The 23,488-nt window shown below is 49.4% G+C and overlaps 1 protein-coding gene and 1 long non-coding RNA gene across 7 annotated transcripts in view; both read left to right on the top strand.

Annotated features, from left to right (window-relative positions):
* The window catches only part of LOC127908501 (uncharacterized), a 13,690-nt gene extending 1,453 nt beyond the window's left edge, over positions 1-12,237 (top strand). The window contains exons 1-3 of one of the 6 annotated variants that reach the window (XR_008067493.1): positions 555-661; positions 9,619-9,832; positions 10,250-10,484. This is a non-coding gene — a long non-coding RNA (uncharacterized LOC127908501). Of the gene's footprint in view, positions 1-554; positions 662-1,254; positions 1,437-9,618; positions 9,881-10,249; positions 10,489-11,220 lie in introns of those variants that run through there. The other 5 variants (XR_008067492.1, XR_008067490.1, XR_008067491.1 and 2 more) reach the window with 5 other exon arrangements.
* The window catches only part of pgghg (protein-glucosylgalactosylhydroxylysine glucosidase), a 57,032-nt gene that overhangs the window by 9,696 nt on the left and 23,848 nt on the right, over positions 1-23,488 (top strand). Inside the window, exon 4 of the mRNA XM_052466802.1 lies at positions 18,433-18,643. Within this exon, the coding sequence (XP_052322762.1) occupies positions 18,433-18,643 (211 nt within the window). The remainder of the gene's footprint in view (positions 1-18,432; positions 18,644-23,488) is intronic.

Genomic DNA, 23,488 nt, shown 5'->3' with positions numbered 1-23,488 from the left:
TGGGTTAACTGGTCTAGGAACAGTGGGTTAACTGGTCTAGGAACAGTGGGTTAACTGGTCTAGGAACAGAGGGTTAACTGGTCTAGGAACAGAGGGTTAACTGGTCTAGGAACAGAGGGTTAACTGGTCTAGGAACAGAGGGTTAACTGGTCTAGGAACAGAGGGTTAACTGGTCTAGGAACAGAGGGTTAACTGGTCTAGGAACAGTGGGTTAACTGGCCTAGGAACAGTGGGTTAACTGGTCTAGGAACAGTGGGTTAACTGGTCTAGGAACAGTGGGTTAACTGGTCTAGGAACAGTGGGTTAACTGGTCTAGGAACAGTGGGTTAACTGGTCTAGGAACAGTGGGTTAACTGGTCTAGGAACAGGGGGTTAACTGGTCTAGGAACAGGGGGTTAACTGGTCTAGGAACAGGGGGTTAACTGGTCTAGGAACAGGGGGTTAACTGGTCTAGGAACAGGGGTTAACTGGTCTAGGAACAGTGGGTTAACTGGTCTAGGAACAGTGGGGTTAACTGGTCTAGGAACAGTGGGGTTAACTGGTCTAGGAACAGTGGGGTTAACTGGTCTAGGAACAGTGGGGTTAACTGGTCTAGGAACAGTGGGGTTAACTGGTCTAGGAACAGTGGGGTTAACTGGTCTAGGAACAGTGGGGTTAACTGGTCTAGGAACAGTGGGGTTAACTGGTCTAGGAACAGTGGGGTTAACTGGTCTAGGAACAGTGGGGTTAACTGGTCTAGGAACAGTGGGTTAACTGGTCTAGGAACAGTGGGGTTAACTGGCCTAGGAACAGTGGGTTAACTGGCCTAGGAGCCGTGGGTTCACTGGCCTAGGAGCCGTGGGTTAACTGGTCTAGGAGCCGTGGGTTAACTGGTCTAGGAGCCGTGGGTTAACTGGTCTAGGAACAGTGGGTTAACTGGTCTAGGAACAGTGGGTTAACTGGTCTAGGAACAGTGGGTTAACTGGTCTAGGAACAGTGGGGTTAACTGGTCTAGGAACAGTGGGGTTAACTGGTCTAGGAACAGTGGGTTAACTGGTCTAGGAACAGGGGGTTAACTGGTCTAGGAACAGGGGGTTAACTGGTCTAGGAACAGGGGGTTAACTGGTCTAGGAACAGTGGGTTAACTGGTCTAGGAACAGTGGGTTAACTGGTCTAGGAACAGTGGGTTAACTGGTCTAGGAACAGTGGGTTAACTGGTCTAGGAACAGTGGGGTTAACTGGTCTAGGAACAGTGGGGTTAACTGGTCTAGGAACAGTGGGGTTAACTGGTCTAGGAACAGTGGGGTTAACTGGTCTAGGAACAGTGGGGTTAACTGGTCTAGGAACAGTGGGGTTAACTGGTCTAGGAACAGTGGGGTTAACTGGTCTAGGAACAGTGGGGTTAACTGGTCTAGGAACAGTGGGGTTAACTGGTCTAGGAACAGTGGGGTTAACTGGTCTAGGAACAGTGGGGTTAACTGGTCTAGGAACAGTGGGGTTAACTGGTCTAGGAACAGTGGGTTAACTGGTCTAGGAACAGTGGGGTTAACTGGCCTAGGAGCCGTGGGTTCACTGGCCTAGGAGCCGTGGGTTAACTGGTCTAGGAGCCGTGGGTTAACTGGTCTAGGAGCCGTGGGTTAACTGGTCTAGGAACAGTGGGTTAACTGGTCTAGGAACAGTGGGTTAACTGGTCTAGGAACAGTAGGTTAACTGGTCTAGGAACAGTGGGTTAACTGGTCTAGGAACAGTGGGGTTAACTGGCCTAGGAACAGTGGGTTAACTGGCCTAGGAACAGTGGGTTAACTGGCCTAGGAACAGTGGGTTAACTGGTCTAGGAACAGTGGGTTAACTGGCCTAGGAACAGTGGGTTAACTGGTCTAGGAACAGTGGGTTAACTGGTCTAGGAACAGTGGGTTAACTGGTCTAGGAACAGTGGGTTAACTGGTCTAGGAACAGTGGGTTAACTGGTCTAGGAACAGTGGGTTAACTGGTCTAGGAACAGTGGGTTAACTGGTCTAGGAACAGTGGGTTAACTGGTCTAGGAACAGTGGGTTAACTGGTCTAGGAACAGTGGGTTAACTGGCCTGGGAACAGTGGGTTAACTGGCCTGGGAACAGTGGGTTAACTGGCCTGGGAACAGTGGGTTAACTGGCCTGGGAACAGTGGGTTAACTGGCCTGGGAACAGTGGGTTAACTGGTCTGGGAACAGTGGGTTAACTGGTCTGGGAACAGTGGGTTAACTGGCCTGGGAACAGTGGGTTAACTGGCCTGGGAACAGTGGGTTAACTGGCCTGGGAACAGTGGGTTAACTGGTCTGGGAACAGTGGGTTAACTGGTCTGGGAACAGTGGGTTAACTGGCCTGGGAACAGTGGGTTAACTGGCCTGGGAACAGTGGGTTAACTGGCCTGGGAACAGTGGGTTAACTGGCCTAGGAACAGTGGGTTAACTGATCTAGGAACAGTGGGTTAACTGGTCTAGGAACAGTGGGTTAACTGGTCTAGGAACAGTGGGTTAACTGGTCTGGGAACAGTGGGTTAACTGGTCTGGGAACAGTGGGTTAACTGGTCTGGGAACAGTGGGTTAACTGGTCTGGGAACAGTGGGTTAACTGGTCTGGGAACAGTGGGTTAACTGGCCTGGGAACAGTGGGTTAACTGGCCTGGGAACAGTGGGTTAACTGGCCTGGGAACAGTGGGTTAACTGGCCTGGGAACAGTGGGTTAACTGGCCTGGGAACAGTGGGTTAACTGGCCTGGGAACAGTGGGTTAACTGGCCTGGGAACAGTGGGTTAACTGGTCTGGGAACAGTGGGTTAACTGGTCTGGGAACAGTGGGTTAACTGGTCTGGGAACAGTGGGTTAACTGGTCTGGGAACAGTGGGTTAACTGGTCTGGGAACAGTGGGTTAACTGGTCTGGGAACAGTGGGTTAACTGGTCTGGGAACAGTGGGTTAACTGGTCTAGGAACAGTAGGTTAACTGGTCTAGGAACAGTAGGTTAACTGGTCTAGGAACAGTAGGTTAACTGGCCTAGGAACAGTGGGTTAACTGGCCTAGGAACAGTGGGTTAACTGGCCTAGGAACAGTGGGTTAACTGGTCTAGGAACAGTGGGTTAACTGGCCTAGGAACAGTAGGTTAACTGGCCTAGGAACAGTGGGTTAACTGGCCTAGGAACAGTGGGTTAACTGGCCTAGGAACAGTGAGTTAACTGGTCTAGGAACAGTGGGTTAACTGGTCTAGGAACAGTGGGTTAACTGGCCTAGGAACAGTGGGTTAACTGGCCTAGGAACAGTGGGTTAACTGGTCTAGGAACAGTGGGTTCACTGGTCTAGGAGCCGTGGGTTCACTGGTCTAGGAGCCGTGGGTTCACTGGTCTAGGAGCCGTGGGTTCACTGGTCTAGGAGCCGTGGGTTAACTGGTCTAGGAGCCGTGGGTTAACTGGTCTAGGAGCCGTGGGTTAACTGGTCTAGGAACAGAGGGTTAACTGGTCTAGGAACAGAGGGTTAACTGGTCTAGGAACAGAGGGTTAACTGGTCTAGGAACAGAGGGTTAACTGGTCTAGGAACAGTGGGTTAACTGGCCTAGGAACAGTGGGTTAACTGGTCTAGGAACAGTGAGTTAACTGGTCTAGGAACAGTGGGTTAACTGGTCTAGGAACAGTGGGTTAACTGGTCTAGGAACAGTGGGTTAACTGGTCTAGGAACAGTGGGTTAACTGGTCTAGGAACAGTGGGTTAACTGGCCTAGGAACAGTGGGTTAACTGGCCTAGGAACAGTGGAACAGTGGGTTAACTGGTCTAGGAACAGTGGGTTAACTGGCCTAGGAACAGTGGGTTAACTGGTCTAGGAACAGAGGGTTAACTGGTCTAGGAGCCGTGGGTTAACTGGTCTAGGAACAGTGAGTTAACTGGTCTAGGAACAGTGGGTTAACTGGCCTAGGAACAGTGGGTTAACTGGCCTAGGAACAGTGGGTTAACTGGCCTAGGAACAGTGGGTTCACTGGTCTAGGAGCCGTGGGTTCACTGGTCTAGGAGCCGTGGGTTCACTGGTATAGGAGCCGTGGGTTAACTGGTCTAGGAGCCGTGGGTTAACTGGTCTAGGAACAGTGGGTTAACTGGTCTAGGAACAGTGGGTTAACTGGTCTAGGAACAGAGGGTTAACTGGTCTAGGAACAGAGGGTTAACTGGTCTAGGAACAGAGGGTTAACTGGTCTAGGAACAGAGGGTTAACTGGTCTAGGAACAGTGGGTTAACTGGTCTAGGAACAGTGGGTTAACTGGCCTAGGAACAGTGGGTTAACTGGTCTAGGAACAGTGAGTTAACTGGTCTAGGAACAGTGGGTTAACTGGTCTAGGAACAGTGGGTTAACTGGTCTAGGAACAGTGGGTTAACTGGTCTAGGAACAGTGGGTTAACTGGTCTAGGAACAGTGGGTTAACTGGTCTAGGAACAGTGGGTTAACTGGTCTAGGAACAGTGGGGTTAACTGGTCTAGGAACAGTGGGTTAACTGGTCTAGGAACAGTGGGTTAACTGGTCTGGGAACAGTGGGTTAACTGGCCTGGGAACAGTGGGTTAACTGGCCTGGGAACAGTGGGTTAACTGGTCTGGGAACAGTGGGTTAACTGGTCTGGGAACAGTGGGTTAACTGGTCTGGGAACAGTGGGTTAACTGGTCTGGGAACAGTGGGTTAACTGGTCTGGGAACAGTGGGTTAACTGGTCTGGGAACAGTGGGTTAACTGGCCTGGGAACAGTGGGTTAACTGGCCTGGGAACAGTGGGTTAACTGGTCTGGGAACAGTGGGTTAACTGGTCTGGGAACAGTAGGTTAACTGGCCTATGAACAGTGGGTTAACTGGCCTAGGAACAGTGGGTTAACTGGCCTAGGAACAGTGGGTTAACTGGCCTAGGAACAGTGGGTTAACTGGCCTAGGAACAGTGGGTTAACTGGTCTAGGAACAGTGGGTTAACTGGTCTAGGAACAGTGGGTTAACTGGTCTAGGAACAGTGGGTTAACTGGTCTAGGAACAGTGGGTTAACTGGCCTAGGAACAGTGGGTTAACTGGCCTAGGAACAGTGGGTTAACTGGCCTAGGAACAGTGGAACAGTGGGTTAACTGGCCTAGGAACAGTGGAACAGTGGGTTAACTGGTCTAGGAACAGTGGGTTAACTGGCCTAGGAACAGTGGGTTAACTGGTCTAGGAACAGAGGGTTAACTGGTCTAGGAGCCGTGGGTTAACTGGTCTAGGAACAGTGAGTTAACTGGTCTAGGAACAGTGGGTTAACTGGCCTAGGAACAGTGGGTTAACTGGCCTAGGAACAGTGGGTTAACTGGTCTAGGAACAGTGGGTTCACTGGTCTAGGAGCCGTGGGTTCACTGGTCTAGGAGCCGTGGGTTCACTGGTCTAGGAGCCGTGGGTTCACTGGTCTAGGAGCCGTGGGTTCACTGGTCTAGGAGCCGTGGGTTCACTGGTATAGGAGCCGTGGGTTAACTGGTCTAGGAACAGTGGGTTAACTGGTCTAGGAACAGTGGGTTAACTGGTCTAGGAACAGTGGGTTAACTGGTCTAGGAACAGTGGGTTAACTGGTCTAGGAACAGTGGGTTAACTGGTCTAGGAACAGTGGGTTAACTGGTCTAGGAACAGTGGGTTAACTGGTCTAGGAACAGTGGGTTAACTGGTCTGGGAACAGTGGGTTAACTGGCCTGGGAACAGTGGGTTAACTGGCCTGGGAACAGTGGGTTAACTGGCCTGGGAACAGTGGGTTAACTGGCCTGGGAACAGTGGGTTAACTGGTCTGGGAACAGTGGGTTAACTGGTCTGGGAACAGTGGGTTAACTGGTCTGGGAACAGTGGGTTAACTGGTCTGGGAACAGTGGGTTAACTGGTCTGGGAACAGTGGGTTAACTGGTCTAGGAACAGTGGGTTAACTGGTCTAGGAACAGTAGGTTAACTGGTCTAGGAACAGTAGGTTAACTGGTCTAGGAACAGTAGGTTAACTGGCCTAGGAACAGTGGGTTAACTGGCCTAGGAACAGTGGGTTAACTGGCCTAGGAACAGTGGGTTAACTGGCCTAGGAACAGTGGGTTAACTGGCCTAGGAACAGTGGGTTAACTGGCCTAGGAACAGTGGGTTAACTGGCCTAGGAACAGTGGGTTAACTGGCCTAGGAACAGTAGGTTAACTGGCCTAGGAACAGTGGGTTAACTGGTCTAGGAACAGTGGGTTAACTGGTCTAGGAACAGTGGGTTAACTGGCCTAGGAACAGTGGGTTAACTGGCCTAGGAACAGTGGGTTAACTGGTCTAGGAACAGTGGGTTCACTGGCCTAGGAACAGTGGGTTAACTGGTCTAGGAACAGTGGGTTAACTGGTCTAGGAACAGTGAGTTAACTGGTCTAGGAACAGTGGGTTAACTGGTCTAGGAACAGTGGGTTAACTGGTCTAGGAACAGTGGGTTAACTGGTCTAGGAACAGTGGGTTAACTGGTCTAGGAACAGTGGGTTAACTGGTCTAGGAACAGTGGGGTTAACTGGTCTAGGAACAGTGGGTTAACTGGTCTAGGAACAGTGGGTTAACTGGTCTGGGAACAGTGGGTTAACTGGCCTGGGAACAGTGGGTTAACTGGCCTGGGAACAGTGGGTTAACTGGTCTGGGAACAGTGGGTTAACTGGTCTGGGAACAGTGGGTTAACTGGTCTGGGAACAGTGGGTTAACTGGTCTGGGAACAGTGGGTTAACTGGTCTAGGAACAGTGGGTTAACTGGTCTAGGAACAGTGGGTTAACTGGCCTGGGAACAGTGGGTTAACTGGCCTGGGAACAGTGGGTTAACTGGTCTGGGAACAGTGGGTTAACTGGTCTGGGAACAGTAGGTTAACTGGTCTATGAACAGTGGGTTAACTGGCCTAGGAACAGTGGGTTAACTGGCCTAGGAACAGTGGGTTAACTGGCCTAGGAACAGTGGGTTAACTGGCCTAGGAACAGTGGGTTAACTGGTCTAGGAACAGTGGGTTAACTGGTCTAGGAACAGTGGGTTAACTGGTCTAGGAACAGTGGGTTAACTGGTCTAGGAACAGTGGGTTAACTGGCCTAGGAACAGTGGGTTAACTGGCCTAGGAACAGTGGGTTAACTGGCCTAGGAACAGTGGAACAGTGGGTTAACTGGCCTAGGAACAGTGGAACAGTGGGTTAACTGGTCTAGGAACAGTGGGTTAACTGGCCTAGGAACAGTGGGTTAACTGGTCTAGGAACAGAGGGTTAACTGGTCTAGGAGCCGTGGGTTAACTGGTCTAGGAACAGTGAGTTAACTGGTCTAGGAACAGTGGGTTAACTGGCCTAGGAACAGTGGGTTAACTGGCCTAGGAACAGTGGGTTAACTGGTCTAGGAACAGTGGGTTCACTGGTCTAGGAGCAGTGGGTTCACTGGTCTAGGAGCCGTGGGTTCACTGGTCTAGGAGCCGTGGGTTCACTGGTCTAGGAGCCGTGGGTTCACTGGTATAGGAGCCGTGGGTTAACTGGTCTAGGAGCCGTGGGTTAACTGGTCTAGGAACAGTGGGTTAACTGGTCTAGGAACAGAGGGTTAACTGGTCTAGGAACAGAGGGTTAACTGGTCTAGGAACAGAGGGTTAACTGGTCTAGGAACAGAGGGTTAACTGGTCTAGGAACAGAGGGTTAACTGGTCTAGGAGCCGTGGGTTAACTGGTCTAGGAACAGTGGGTTAACTGGTCTAGGAACAGAGGGTTAACTGGTCTAGGAACAGAGGGTTAACTGGTCTAGGAACAGAGGGTTAACTGGTCTAGGAACAGAGGGTTAACTGGTCTAGGAACAGAGGGTTAACTGGTCTAGGAACAGTGGGTTAACTGGCCTAGGAACAGTGGGTTAACTGGCCTAGGAACAGTGGGTTAACTGGCCTAGGAACAGTGGGTTAACTGGCCTAGGAACAGTGGGTTAACTGGTCTAGGAACAGTGGGTTAACTGGTCTAGGAACAGTGGGTTAACTGGTCTAGGAACAGTGGGTTAACTGGTCTAGGAACAGTGGGTTAACTGGTCTAGGAACAGAGGGTTAACTGGTCTAGGAACAGAGGGTTAACTGGTCTAGGAACAGAGGGTTAACTGGTCTAGGAACAGTGGGTTAACTGGTCTAGGAACAGAGGGTTAACTGGTCTAGGAACAGAGGGTTAACTGGTCTAGGAACAGAGGGTTAACTGGTCTAGGAACAGAGGGTTAACTGGTCTAGGAACAGAGGGTTAACTGGTCTAGGAACAGAGGGTTAACTGGTCTAGGAACAGAGGATTAACTGGTCTAGGAACAGTGGGTTAACTGGCCTAGGAACAGTGGGTTAACTGGTCTAGGAACAGTGAGTTAACTGGTCTAGGAACAGTGGGTTAACTGGTCTAGGAACAGTGGGTTAACTGGTCTAGGAACAGTGGGTTAACTGGTCTAGGAACAGTGGGTTAACTGGTCTAGGAACAGTGGGTTAACTGGTCTAGGAACAGTGGGTTAACTGGTCTAGGAACAGTGGGTTAACTGGCCTAGGAACAGTGGGTTAACTGGCCTAGGAACAGTGGGTTAACTGGCCTAGGAACAGTGGGTTAACTGGCCTAGGAACAGTGGGTTAACTGGCCTAGGAACAGTGGAACAGTGGGTTAACTGGTCTAGGAACAGTGGGTTAACTGGCCTAGGAACAGTGGGTTAACTGGTCTAGGAACAGAGGGTTAACTGGTCTAGGAGCCGTGGGTTAACTGGTCTAGGAACAGTGAGTTAACTGGTCTAGGAACAGTGGGTTAACTGGCCTAGGAACAGTGGGTTAACTGGCCTAGGAACAGTGGGTTAACTGGCCTAGGAACAGTGGGTTAACTGGCCTAGGAACAGTGGGTTAACTGGCCTAGGAACAGTGGGTTAACTGGTCTAGGAACAGTGGGTTCACTGGTCTAGGAGCCGTGGGTTCACTGGTCTAGGAGCCGTGGGTTCACTGGTATAGGAGCCGTGGGTTAACTGGTCTAGGAACAGTGGGTTAACTGGTCTAGGAACAGTGGGTTAACTGGTCTAGGAACAGTGGGGTTAACTGGTCTAGGAACAGTGGGTTAACTGGTCTAGGAACAGTGAGTTAACTGGTCTAGGAACAGTGGGTTAACTGGTCTAGGAACAGTGGGGTTAACTGGTCTAGGAACCGTGGGTTAACTGGTCTAGGAACAGTGGGTTAACTGGTCTAGGAACAGTGGGTTAACTGGTCTAGGAACAGTGGGTTAACTGGTCTAGGAACAGTGGGTTAACTGGCCTAGGAACAGTGGGTTAACTGGCCTAGGAACAGTGGGTTAACTGGCCTAGGAACAGTGGGTTAACTGGCCTAGGAACAGTGGGTTAACTGGCCTAGGAACAGTGGAACAGTGGGTTAACTGGTCTAGGAACAGTGGGTTAACTGGCCTAGGAACAGTGGGTTAACTGGTCTAGGAACAGAGGGTTAACTGGTCTAGGAACAGTGGGTTAACTGGTCTAGGAACAGTGGGGTTAACTGGTCTAGGAACAGTGGGTTAACTGGTCTAGGAACAGGGGTTAACTGGTCTAGGAACAGGGGTTAACTGGTCTAGGAACAGTGGGTTAACTGGTCTAGGAACAGTGGGTTAACTGGTCTAGGAACAGTGGGTTAACAGGTCTAGGAACAGTGGGGTTAACTGGTCTAGGAACAGTGGGGTTAACTGGTCTAGGAACAGTGGGGTTAACTGGTCTAGGAACAGTGGGGTTAACTGGTCTAGGAACAGTGGGGTTAACTGGTCTAGGAACAGTGGGTTAACTGGTCTAGGAACAGTGGGGTTAACTGGTCTAGGAACAGTGGGTTAACTGGTCTAGGAACAGTGGGGTTAACTGGTCTAGGAACAGTGGGGTTAACTGGTCTAGGAACAGTGGGGTTAACTGGTCTAGGAACAGTAGGATAACTGGTCTAGGAACAGAGGGTTAACTGGTCTAGGAACAGTGGGTTAACTGGTCTAGGAACAGTGGGGTTAACTGGCCTAGGAACAGTGGGTTAACTGGTCTAGGAACAGAGGGTTAACTGGTCTAGGAACAGAGGGTTAACTGGTCTAGGAACAGAGGGTTACCTGGTCTAGGAACAGTGGGTTAACTGGCCTAGGAACAGTGGGTTAACTGGCCTAGGAACAGTGGGTTAACTGGTCTAGGAACAGTGAGTTAACTGGTCTAGGAACAGTGGGTTAACTGGTCTAGGAACAGTGGGTTAACTGGTCTAGGAACAGTGGGTTAACTGGTCTAGGAACAGTGGGTTAACAGGTCTAGGAACAGTGGGGTTAACTGGTCTAGGAACAGTGGGGTTAACTGGTCTAGGAACAGTGGGTTAACTGGTCTAGGAACAGTGGGTTAACTGGTCTAGGAACAGTGGGTTAACTGGTCTAGGAACAGTGGGGTTAACTGGTCTAGGAACAGTGGGTTAACTGGTCTAGGAACAGTGGGTTAACTGGTCTAGGAACAGTGGGTTAACTGGTCTAGGAACAGTGGGGTTAACTGGTCTAGGAACAGTAGGATAACTGGTCTAGGAACAGAGGGTTAACTGGTCTAGGAACAGTGGGTTAACTGGTCTAGGAACAGTGGGGTTAACTGGCCTAGGAACAGTGGGTTAACTGGTCTAGGAACAGAGGGTTAACTGGTCTAGGAACAGAGGGTTAACTGGTCTAGGAACAGAGGGTTAACTGGTCTAGGAACAGTGGGTTAACTGGCCTAGGAACAGTGGGTTAACTGGCCTAGGAACAGTGGGTTAACTGGCCTAGGAACAGTGGGTTAACTGGTCTAGGAACAGTGGGTTAACTGGTCTAGGAACAGTGGGTTAACTGGTCTAGGAACAGTGGGTTAACTGGTCTAGGAACAGTGGGTTAACTGGTCTAGGAACAGTGGGTTAACTGGTCTAGGAACAGTGGGGTTAACTGGTCTAGGAACAGGGGGTTAACTGGTCTAGGAACAGGGGGTTAACTGGTCTAGGAACAGGGGGTTAACTGGTCTAGGAACAGGGGGTTAACTGGTCTAGGAACAGGGGGTTAACTGGTCTAGGAACAGGGGGTTAACTGGTCTAGGAACAGGGGTTAACTGGTCTAGGAACAGGGGGTTAACTGGTCTAGGAACAGTGGGTTAACTGGTCTAGGAACAGTGGGTTAACTGGTCTAGGAACAGTGGGTTAACTGGTCTAGGAACAGTGGGTTAACTGGTCTAGGAACAGTGGGTTAACTGGTCTAGGAACAGTGGGTTAACAGGTCTAGGAACAGTGGGGTTAACTGGTCTAGGAACAGTGGGGTTAACTGGTCTAGGAACAGTGGGTTAACTGGTCTAGGAACAGTGGGTTAACTGGTCTAGGAACAGTGGGGTTAACTGGTCTAGGAACAGTGGGGTTAACTGGTCTAGGAACAGTGGGTTAACTGGTCTAGGAACAGTGGGTTAACTGGTCTAGGAACAGTGGGTTAACTGGTCTAGGAACAGTGGGGTTAACTGGTCTAGGAACAGTGGGGTTAACTGGTCTAGGAACAGAGGGTTAACTGGTCTAGGAACAGTGGGTTAACTGGTCTAGGAACAGTGGGTTAACTGGTCTAGGAACAGTGGGGTTAACTGGTCTAGGAACAGTGGGTTAACTGGCCTAGGAACAGTGGGTTAACTGGCCTAGGAACAGTGGGTTAACTGGTCTAGGAACAGTGGGTTAACTGGTCTAGGAACAGTGGGTTAACTGGTCTAGGAACAGTGGGTTAACTGGCCTAGGAACAGTGGGTTAACTGGTCTAGGAACAGTGGGTTAACTGGTCTAGGAACAGTGGGTTAACTGGTCTAGGAACAGTGGGTTAACTGGTCTAGGAACAGTGGGTTAACTGGTCTAGGAACAGTGGGTTAACTGGTCTAGGAACAGTGGGTTAACTGGTCTAGGAACAGTGGGTTAACTGGTCTAGGAACAGTGGGTTAACTGGTCTAGGAACAGTGGGTTAACTGGTCTAGGAACAGTGGGTTAACTGGTCTAGGAACAGTGGGTTAACTGGTCTAGGAACAGTGGGTTAACTGGTCTAGGAACAGTGGGTTAACTGGTCTAGGAACAGTGGGTTAACTGGTCTAGGAACAGTGGGTTAACTGGTCTAGGAACAGTGGGTTAACTGGTCTAGGAACAGTGGGTTAACTGGTCTAGGAACAGTGGGTTAACTGGTCTAGGAACAGTGGGTTAACTGGTCTAGGAACAGTGGGTTAACTGGTCTAGGAACAGTGGGTTAACTGGCCTAGGAACAGTGGGTTAACTGGCCTGGGAACAGTGGGTTAACTGGCCTGGGAACAGTGGGTTAACTGGTCTGGGAACAGTGGGTTAACTGGTCTGGGAACAGTGGGTTAACTGGTCTGGGAACAGTGGGTTAACTGGTCTGGGAACAGTGGGTTAACTGGCCTGGGAACAGTGGGTTAACTGGCCTGGGAACAGTGGGTTAACTGGCCTGGGAACAGTGGGTTAACTGGCCTGGGAACAGTGGGTTAACTGGTCTGGGAACAGTGGGTTAACTGGTCTGGGAACAGTGGGTTAACTGGTCTGGGAACAGTGGGTTAACTGGTCTGGGAACAGTGGGTTAACTGGTCTAGGAACAGTGGGTTAACTGGTCTAGGAACAGTGGGTTAACTGGTCTAGGAACAGTGGGTTAACTGGTCTAGGAACAGTGGGTTAACTGTTCTAGGAACAGTGGGTTAACTGTTCTAGGAACAGTGGGTTAACTGGTCTAGGAACAGTGGGTTAACTGGTCTAGGAACAGTGGGTTAACTGGTCTAGGAACAGTGGGTTAACTGGTCTAGGAACAGTGAGTTAACTGGTCTAGGAACAGTGGGTTAACTGGTCTAGGAACAGAGGGTTAACTGGTCTAGGAACAGAGGGTTAACTGGTCTAGGAACAGAGGGTTAACTGGTCTAGGAACAGAGGGTTAACTGGTCTAGGAACAGTGGGTTAACTGGTCTAGGAACAGTGGGTTAACTGGTCTAGGAACAGTGGGTTAACTGGTCTAGGAACAGAGGGTTAACTGGTCTAGGAACAGTGGAACAGTGGGTTAACTGGTCTAGGAACAGTGGGTTAACTGGTCTAGGAACAGTGGGTTAACTGGCCTAGGAACAGTGGGTTAACTGGTCTAGGAACAGAGGGTTAACTGGTCTAGGAACAGTGGGTTAACTGGTCTAGGAACAGAGGGTTAACTGGTCTAGGAACAGAGGGTTAACTGGTCTAGGAACAGAGGGTTAACTGGTCTAGGAACAGAGGGTTAACTGGTCTAGGAACAGTGGGTTAACTGGTCTAGGAACAGTGGGTTAACTGGTCTAGGAACAGTGGGTTAACTGGTCTAGGAACAGTGGGTTAACTGGTCTAGGAACAGTGGGTTAACTGGTCTAGGAACAGAGGGTTAACTGGTCTAGGAACAGTGGAACAGTGGGTTAACTGGTCTAGGAACAGTGGGTTAACTGGCCTAGGAACAGTGGGTTAACTGGCCTAGGAACAGTGGGTTAACTGGTCTAGGAACAGTGGGTTAACTGGTCTAGGAACAGTGGGTTAACTGGTCTAGGAACAGTGGGTTAACTGGTCTAGGAACAGTGGGTTAACTGGTCTAGGAACAGTGGGTTAACTGGTCTAGGAACAGTGGGTTAACTGGTCTAGGAACAGTGGGTTAACTGGTCTAGGAACAGTGGGTTAACTGGTCTAGGAACAGTGGGTTAACTGGCCTAGGAACAGTGGGTTAACTGGCCTAGGAACAGTGGGTTAACTGATCTAGGAACAGTGGGTTAACTGGCCTGGGAACAGTGGGTTAACTGGCCTGGGAACAGTGGGTTAACTGGCCTGGGAACAGTGGGTTAACTGGCCTGGGAACAGTGGGTTAACTGGCCTGGGAACAGTGGGTTAACTGGCCTGGGAACAGTGGGTTAACTGGCCTAGGAACAGTGGGTTAACTGGCCTAGGAACAGTGGGTTAACTGATCTAGGAACAGTGGGTTAACTGGCCTAGGAACAGTGGGTTAACTGGTCTAGGAACAGTGGGTTAACTGATCTAGGAACAGTGGGTTAACTGGCCTAGGAACAGTGGGTTAACTGGCCTAGGAACAGTGGGTTAACTGGCCTAGGAACAGTGGGTTAACTGGTCTAGGAACAGTGGGTTAACTGATCTAGGAACAGTGGGTTAACTGGCCTAGGAACAGTGGGTTAACTGGCCTAGGAACAGTGGGTTAACTGGTCTAGGAACAGTAGGTTAACTGGTCTAGGAACAGTAGGTTAACTGGTCTAGGAACAGTAGGTTAACTGGCCTAGGAACAGTAGGTTAACTGGCCTAGGAACAGTGGGTTAACTGGCCTAGGAACACAGTGGGTTAACTGGCCTAGGAACACAGTGAGTTAACTGGTCTAGGAACAGTGGGTTAACTGGCCTAGGAACACAGTGGGTTAACTGGCCTAGGAACAGTGGGTTAACTGATCTAGGAACAGTGGGTTAACTGATCTAGGAACAGTGGGTTAACTGATCTAGGAACAGTGGGTTAACTGGTCTAGGAACAGTGGGTTAACTGGTCTAGGAACAGTGGGTTAACTGGTCTAGGAACAGTGGGTTAACTGGTCTAGGAACAGTGGGTTAACTGGTCTAGGAACAGTGGGTTAACTGGCCTAGGAACAGTGGGTTAACTGGCCTAGGAACAGTGGGTTAACTGGCCTAGGAACAGTGGGTTAACTGGCCTAGGAACAGTGGGTTAACTGGTCTAGGAACAGTAGGTTAACTGGTCTAGGAACAGTAGGTTAACTGGCCTAGGAACAGTAGGTTAACTGGCCTAGGAACAGTGGGTTAACTGGCCTAGGAACAGTGGGTTAACTGGCCTAGGAACAGTGGGTTAACTGGCCTAGGAACAGTGGGTTAACTGGCCTAGGAACAGTGGGTTAACTGGCATAGGAACAGTGGGTTAACTGGTCTAGGAACAGTGGGTTAACTGGTCTAGGAACAGTGGGTTAACTGGTCTAGGAACAGTGGGTTAACTGGTCTAGGAACAGTGGGTTAACTGGTCTAGGAACAGTGGGTTAACTGGTCTAGGAACAGTGGGTTAACTGGTCTAGGAACAGTGGGTTAACTGGTCTAGGAACAGTGGGTTAACTGGCCTAGGAACAGTGGGTTAACTGGCCTAGGAACAGTGGGTTAACTGATCTAGGAACAGTGGGTTAACTGGCCTGGGAACAGTGGGTTAACTGGCCTGGGAACAGTGGGTTAACTGGCCTGGGAACAGTGGGTTAACTGGCCTGGGAACAGTGGGTTAACTGGCCTGGGAACAGTGGGTTAACTGGCCTGGGAACAGTGGGTTAACTGGCCTAGGAACAGTGGGTTAACTGGCCTAGGAACAGTGGGTTAACTGATCTAGGAACAGTGGGTTAACTGATCTAGGAACAGTGGGTTAACTGGTCTAGGAACAGTGGGTTAACTGGTCTAGGAACAGTGGGTTAACTGGCCTAGGAACAGTGGGTTAACTGGCCTAGGAACAGTGGGTTAACTGGCCTAGGAACAGTGGGTTAACTGGTCTAGGAACAGTGGGTTAACTGGTCTAGGAACAGTGGGTTAACTGGTCTAGGAACAGTGGGTTAACTGATCTAGGAACAGTGAGTTAACTGGTCTAGGAACAGTGGGTTAACTGGCCTAGGAACACAGTGGGTTAACTGGCCTAGGAACAGTGGGTTAACTGGTCTAGGAACAGTGGGTTAACTGATCTAGGAACAGTGGGTTAACTGGCCTAGGAACAGTGGGTTAACTGGCCTAGGAACAGTGGGTTAACTGGTCTAGGAACAGTAGGTTAACTGGTCTAGGAACAGTAGGTTAACTGGTCTAGGAACAGTAGGTTAACTGGCCTAGGAACAGTAGGTTAACTGGCCTAGGAACAGTGGGTTAACTGGCCTAGGAACACAGTGGGTTAACTGGCCTAGGAACACAGTGAGTTAACTGGTCTAGGAACAGTGGGTTAACTGGCCTAGGAACACAGTGGGTTAACTGGCCTAGGAACAGTGGGTTAACTGATCTAGGAACAGTGGGTTAACTGATCTAGGAACAGTGGGTTAACTGATCTAGGAACAGTGGGTTAACTGGTCTAGGAACAGTGGGTTAACTGGTCTAGGAACAGTGGGTTAACTGGTCTAGGAACAGTGGGTTAACTGGTCTAGGAACAGTGGGTTAACTGGTCTAGGAACAGTGGGTTAACTGGCCTAGGAACAGTGGGTTAACTGGCCTAGGAACAGTGGGTTAACTGGCCTAGGAACAGTGGGTTAACTGGCCTAGGAACAGTGGGTTAACTGGTCTAGGAACAGTAGGTTAACTGGTCTAGGAACAGTAGGTTAACTGGCCTAGGAACAGTAGGTTAACTGGCCTAGGAACAGTGGGTTAACTGGCCTAGGAACAGTGGGTTAACTGGCCTAGGAACAGTGGGTTAACTGGCCTAGGAACAGTGGGTTAACTGGCATAGGAACAGTGGGTTAACTGGCATAGGAACAGTGGGTTAACTGGTCTAGGAACAGTGGGTTAACTGGTCTAGGAACAGTGGGTTAACTGGTCTAGGAACAGTGGGTTAACTGGTCTAGGAACAGTGGGTTAACTGGTCTAGGAACAGTGGGTTAACTGGTCTAGGAACAGTGAGTTAACTGGTCTAGGAACAGTGGGTTAACTGGTCTAGGAACAGTGGGTTAACTGGCCTAGGAACAGTGGGTTAACTGGCCTAGGAACAGTGGGTTAACTGGCCTAGGAACAGTGGGTTAACTGGTCTAGGAACAGTGGGTTCACTGGTCTAGGAGCCGTGGGTTAACTGGTCTAGGAACAGTGAGTTAACTGGTCTAGGAACAGAGGGTTAACTGGTCTAGGAACAGAGGGTTAACTGGTCTAGGAACAGAGGGTTAACTGGTCTAGGAACAGAGGGTTAACTGGTCTAGGAACAGAGGGTTAACTGGTCTAGGAACAGTGGGTTAACTGGCCTAGGAACAGTGGGTTAACTGGTCTAGGAACAGTGAGTTAACTGGCCTAGGAACAGTGAGTTAACTGGTCTAGGAACAGTGGGTTAACTGGTCTAGGAACAGTGAGTTAACTGGTCTAGGAACAGTGGGTTAACTGGCCTAGGAACAGTGGGTTAACTGGCCTAGGAACAGTGAGTTAACTGGCCTAGGAACAGTGAGTTAACTGGCCTAGGAACAGTGGGTTAACTGGTCTAGGAACAGTGGGTTAACTGGTCTAGGAACAGTGGGTTAACTGGTCTAGGAACAGTGGGTTAACTGGTCTAGGAACAGTGGGTTAACTGGTCTAGGAACAGTGGGTTAACTGGTCTAGGAGCCGTGGGTTAACTGGTCTAGGAGCCGTGGGTTAACTGGCCTAGGAACAGTGGGTTAACTGGTCTAGGAGCCGTGGGTTAACTGGTCTAGGAACAGTGGGTTAACTGGTCTAGGAACAGTGGGTTAACTGGCCTAGGAACAGAGGGTTAACTGGTCTAGGAACAGTGAGTTAACTGGTCTAGGAACAGTGGGTTAACTGGTCTAGGAACAGTGAGTTAACTGGTCTAGGAACAGAGGGTTAACTGGTCTAGGAACAGAGGGTTAACTGGTCTAGGAACAGAGGGTTAACTGGTCTAGGAACAGAGGGTTAACTGGTCTAGGAACAGTGGGTTAACTGGTCTAGGAACAGTGGGTTAACTGGTCTAGGAACAGTGGGTTAACTGGTCTAGGAAACAGTGGAACAGTGGGTTAACTGGTCTAGGAACAGTGGGTTAACTGGCCTAGGAACAGTGGGTTAACTGGCCTAGGAACAGTGGGTTAACTGGCCTAGGAACAGTAGGAACAGTGGGTTAACTGGTCTAGGAACAGTGGGTTAACTGGTCTAGGAACAGTGGGTTAACTGGTCTAGGAACAGTGGGTTAACTGGTCTAGGAACAGTGGGTTAACTGGTCTAGGAACAGTGGGTTAACTGGTCTAGGAACAGTGGGTTAACTGGTCTAGGAACAGTGGGTTAACTGGTCTAGGAACAGTGGGTTAACTGGTCTAGGAACAGTGGGTTAACTGGTCTAGGAACAGTGGGTTAACTGGCCTAGGAACAGAGGGTTAACTGGTCTAGGAACAGTGGGTTAACTGGTCTAGGAACAGTGGGTTAACTGGTCTAGGAACAGTGGGTTAACTGGCCTAGGAACAGAGGGTTAACTGGTCTAGGAACAGTGGGTTAACTGCCTGTTCAGGGACAGAATGACAGATGTGTATGTACATATTCTTATTCATTCCTTTACACTTGTGTGTATTCGGTAGTTGTTGTGGAATTGTTAAATTACTTGTTAGATATTACTGCATGGTCGGAACTAGAAGCACAAGCATTTCGCTATAATAACACTTGATTTGAGGTAGCCTCGTTTGAATTAAATTGTTTCCAAGCTTTACAGTTGTATCACTGCATTTGTGTCTGTCCTGTCTCTGTCTCTGTCCCCTCCAGGTATATTCACCCACTCTCTGAGGACAGTTAGTGTTATTGCCTCCCAGTCTCTCTACACCCATCGACACCATCCCAACCTCTTGGTCATGGAGGTCCTGCTGATTCGTCAGGGCACCTCCCGGGAGCCAATCACAATCAAGCTGGACAGTAGGTTCACGCCTCAAAGCGATGACATAGTGTTCCATTCCGAACCGGACTACAAAGGAGCCAGGTGAGAATAAATGGAGAACTAGGAAGGAAGGAAGGGAGAACTAGGAAGGAAGGAAGGGAGAACTAGGAAGGAAGGGAGAACTAGGAAGGAAGGGAGAACTAAGGAAGGAAGGGAGAACTAGGAAGGAAGGGAGAACTAGGAAGGAAGGGAGAACTAAGGAAGGAAGGGAGAACTAAGGAAGGAAGGGAGAACTAAGGAAGGAAGGGAGAACTAAGGAAGGAAGGGAGAACTAGGAAGGAAGGGAGAACTAGGAAGGAAGGAAGGGAGAACTAGGAAGGAAGGGAGAACGAGGAAGGAAGGGAGAACTAAGGAAGGAAGGGAGATGGACAGAAACAGAATGATGCCTTCTTGTTTGTAGCAGCAGTGAGCTGTAGTTGCTTTCCCATTGCGTTTATACAGCCTTTCTCCATGTTGTTTTTCACTTGGTAATATGATAGGTGTGTCAGTTGTACTGTTTCCATAGATCAAAAGACTGAAACACCAGGTCCTTTATTCATATCTACTCATTATAATCTAACAAGCCAAACTGATCCTAGATCAGCATTCCTACTCTTAAGACTTGATCATCCTGTGTTTTATGTACACTGAACAAATGTTTATTACATTTTTTAAATGCAACAATTTCAGCTCGTATAAGGCAATCAGTCAAATACATTCATTAGGTCCTCATCTATGGATTTCACATGACTGGGAATACATTCATTAGGCCCTAATCTATGGATTTCACATGACTGGGAATACATTCATTAGGCCCTAATCTATGGATTTCACATGACTGGGAATACATTCATTAGGCCCTAATCTATGGATTTCACATGACTGGGAATACATTCATTAGGCCCTAATCTATGGATTTCACATGACTGGGAATACATTCATTAGGCCCTAATCTATGGATTTCACATGACTGGGAATACATTCATTAGGCCCTAATCTATGGATTTCACATGACTGGGAATACATTCATTAGGTCCTAATCTATGGATTTCACATGACTGGGAATACATTCATTAGGTCCTAATCTATGGATTTCACATGACTGGGAATACATTCATTAGGCTCTAATCTATGGATTTCACATGACTGGGAATACATTCATTAGGTCCTAATCTGTGGATTTCACATGACTGGGAATACATTCATTAGGCTCTAATCTATGGATTTCACATGACTGGGAATACATTCATTAGGTCCTAATCTATGGATTTCACATGACTGGGAATACATTCATTAGGCTCTAATCTATGGATTTCACATGACTGGGAATACATTCATTAGGCCCTAATCTATGGATTTCACATGACTGGGAATACAGATATACATCTATTGTTCAGATACCTTAATAAAACAGTATGGATTTCACAGTGTATCTGGGAATCAGATATACATCTATTGTTCAGAATACCAGTCAGTAATCAGAAAAGTCAGTATCTGGTGTGAATCAGAACCCAGTCATTATCTGGTGTGGATCAGAACACCAGTCAGTATCTGGTGTGGATCATAAAACCAGTCAGTATCTGGTGTGGATCAGAACACCAGTCAGTATCTGGTGTGGATCAGAACACCAGTCAGTATCTGGTGTGGATCAGAACACCAGTCAGTATCTGGTGTGGATCGGAACACCAGTCAGTATCTGGTGTGGATCAGAACACCAGTCAGTATCTGGTGTGGATCGGAACACCAGTCAGTATCTGGTGTGGATCGGAACACCAGTCAGTATCTGGTGTGGATCGGAACACCAGTCAGTATCTGGTGTGGATCGGAACACCAGTCAGTATCTGGTGTGGATCGGAACACCAGTCAGTATCTGGTGTGGATCGGAACACCAGTCAGTATCTGGTGTGGATCGGAACACCAGTCAGTATCTGGTGTGGATCGGAACACCAGTCAGTATCTGGTGTGGATCGGAACACCAGTCAGTATCTGGTGTGGATCAGAACACCAGTCAGTATCTGGTGTGGATCAGAACACCAGTCAGTATCTGGTGTGGATCAGAACACCAGTCAGTATCTGGTGTGGATCAGAACACCAGTCAGTATCTGGTGTGGATCAGAACACCAGTCAGTATCTGGTGTGGATCAGAACACCAGTCAGTATCTGGTGTGGATCAGAACACCAGTCAGTATCTGGTGTGGATCAGAACACCAGTCAGTATCTGGTGTGGATCAGAACACCAGTCAGTATCTGGTGTGGATCAGAACACCAGTCAGTATCTGGTGTGGATCAGACACCCAGTCAGTATCTGGTGTGGATCAGACACCCAGTCAGTATCTGGTGTGGATCAGAACACCAGTCAGTATCTGGTGTGGATCGGAACACCAGTCAGTATCTGGTGTGGATCAGAACACCAGTCAGTATCTGGTGTGGATCAGAACACCAGTCAGTATCTGTGTGGATGAACACCAGTCAGTATCTGGTGTGGATCAGAACACCAGTCAGTATCTGGTGTGGATCAGAACACCAGTCAGTATCTGGTGTGGATCAGAACACCAGTCAGTATCTGGTGTGGATCAGAACACCAGTCAGTATCTGGTGTGGATCGGAACACCAGTCAGTATCAGTCAGTATCTGGTGTGGATCGGAACACCAGTCAGTATCTGGTGTGGATCGGAACACCAGTCAGTATCTGGTGTGGATCGAACACCAGTCAGTATCTGGTGTGGATCGGAACACCAGTCAGTATCCGGTGTGGATCGGAACACCAGTCAGTATCCGGCGTGGATCGGAACACCAGTCAGTATCCGGCGTGGATCGGAACACCAGTCAGTATCCGGTGTGGATCGGAACACCAGTCAGTATCCGGCGTGGATCGGAACACCCAGTCAGTATCCGGTGTGGATCGGAACACCAGTCAGTATCCGGTGTGGATCGGAACACCAGTCAGTATCCGGTGTGGATCGGAACACCAGTCAGTATCCGGTGTGGATCGGAACACCAGTCAGTATCCGGTGTGGATCGGAACACCAGTCAGTATCCGGTGTGGATCGGAACACCAGTCAGTATCCGGTGTGGATCGGAACACCAGTCAGTATCCGGTGTGGATCGGAACACCAGTCAGTATCCGGTGTGGATCGGAACACCAGTCAGTATCCGGTGTGGATCGGAACACCAGTCAGTATCTGGTGTGGATCGAACACCAGTCAGTATCACCAGTCAGTATCTGGTGTGGATCGAACACCAGTCAGTATCTGTGTGGATCGGAACACCAGTCAGTATCCGGTGTGGATCGGAACACCAGTCAGTATCCGGTGTGGATCGGAACACCAGTCAGTATCCGGTGTGGATCGGAACACCAGTCAGTATCCGGTGTGGATCGGAACACCAGTCAGTATCCGGTGTGGATCGGAACACCAGTCAGTATCCGGTGTGGATCGGAACACCAGTCAGTATCCGGTGTGGATCGGAACACCAGTCAGTATCCGGTGTGGATCGGAACACCAGTCAGTATCCGGTGTGGATCGGAACACCAGTCAGTATCCGGTGTGGATCGGAACACCAGTCAGTATCCGGTGTGGATCGGAACACCAGTCAGTATCTGGTGTGGATCGGAACACCAGTCAGTATCTGGTGTGGATCGGAACACCAGTCAGTATCTGGTGTGGATCGGAACACCAGTCAGTATCTGGTGTGGATCGGAACACCAGTCAGTATCTGGTGTGGATCGGAACACCAGTCAGTATCTGGTGTGGATCGGAACACCAGTCAGTATCTGGTGTGGATCGGAACACCCAGTCAGTATCTGGTGTGGATCGGAACACCAGTCAGTATCTGGTGTGGATCGGAACACCAGTCAGTATCTGGTGTGACCACCATTTGTCTCATGCAGTCAACACATCTTTCACATAGAGCTGATCAGGCTGTTGGTTGTGGGATGTTGTCCCACTCCTCTTCAATGGCTGTGTGAAGTAGCTGGTTGTTGGCGGGAACTGGAACACGCTGTCGTACAAGTCATTCCAGAGCATTCCAAACATGCTCAACGGGTGACATGTCTGGGGAGTATGCAGGCCATGGAAGAACTGGGACATTTTCAGCTTCCAGGAATTGTGTCCAGATCCTTGAGACATGGTGTCGTGCATTACATTATCATGCTGAAACTTGAGGTGATGGCAGAGGATGAATGGCATGACAATGGGACTCAGGATCTCATCACAGTATCACTGTGCATTCAAATTGTCATCGATAAAATGCATTTGTTTTCCTTTTCCGTAGCTTATACCTGCCCATACCATAACCCCACCGCCACCATGGGACACTCTGTTCAAAACGTTGATATCAGTAAACCGCTCGCCCACACGATGCCTATACACACTGTCTGCCATCTGCCCGGTACAGTTGAAACCGGGATTCATCCCTGAAGAACACACTTCTCCAGCGAGGCCAGTGGCCATCGAAGATCAACATTTACCTACTGACGTCAGTTACGATGCTGAACTGCAGTCAAGTCAAGACCCTGGTGAGGACGAAGAGCACACAGATGAGCTTCCCCGAGATGGTTTCTGACCATTTGTGCAGAAATGATTTGGTTGTCCAAACCCACAGTTTCATCAGCTGTCCAGGTGGCTGGTCTCAGACAAACCCACAGTTTCATCAGCTGTCTGGGTGGATGGTCTCAGACAAACCCACAGTTTCATCAGCTGTCCAGGTGGCTGGTCTCAGACAAACCCACAGTTTCATCAGCTGTCCAGGTGGCTGGTCTCAGACAAACCCACAGTTTCATCAGCTGTCCAGGTGGCTGGTCTCAGACAAACCCACAGGTGAAGAAGCCAGATGTGGAGGTCCGATTTGGTTGAGGTTGGGGTGATTGTGGAGGCCAGGTCATCTGATAAAGCACTCCAACACTCTCCT

Source organism: Oncorhynchus keta, chromosome 17 (genome assembly GCF_023373465.1).
Source record: "Oncorhynchus keta strain PuntledgeMale-10-30-2019 chromosome 17, Oket_V2, whole genome shotgun sequence".
NCBI classification, from domain to species: Eukaryota; Metazoa; Chordata; class Actinopteri; order Salmoniformes; family Salmonidae; genus Oncorhynchus; species Oncorhynchus keta.
This window is presented reverse-complemented; position numbering and strand designations above follow the sequence as displayed.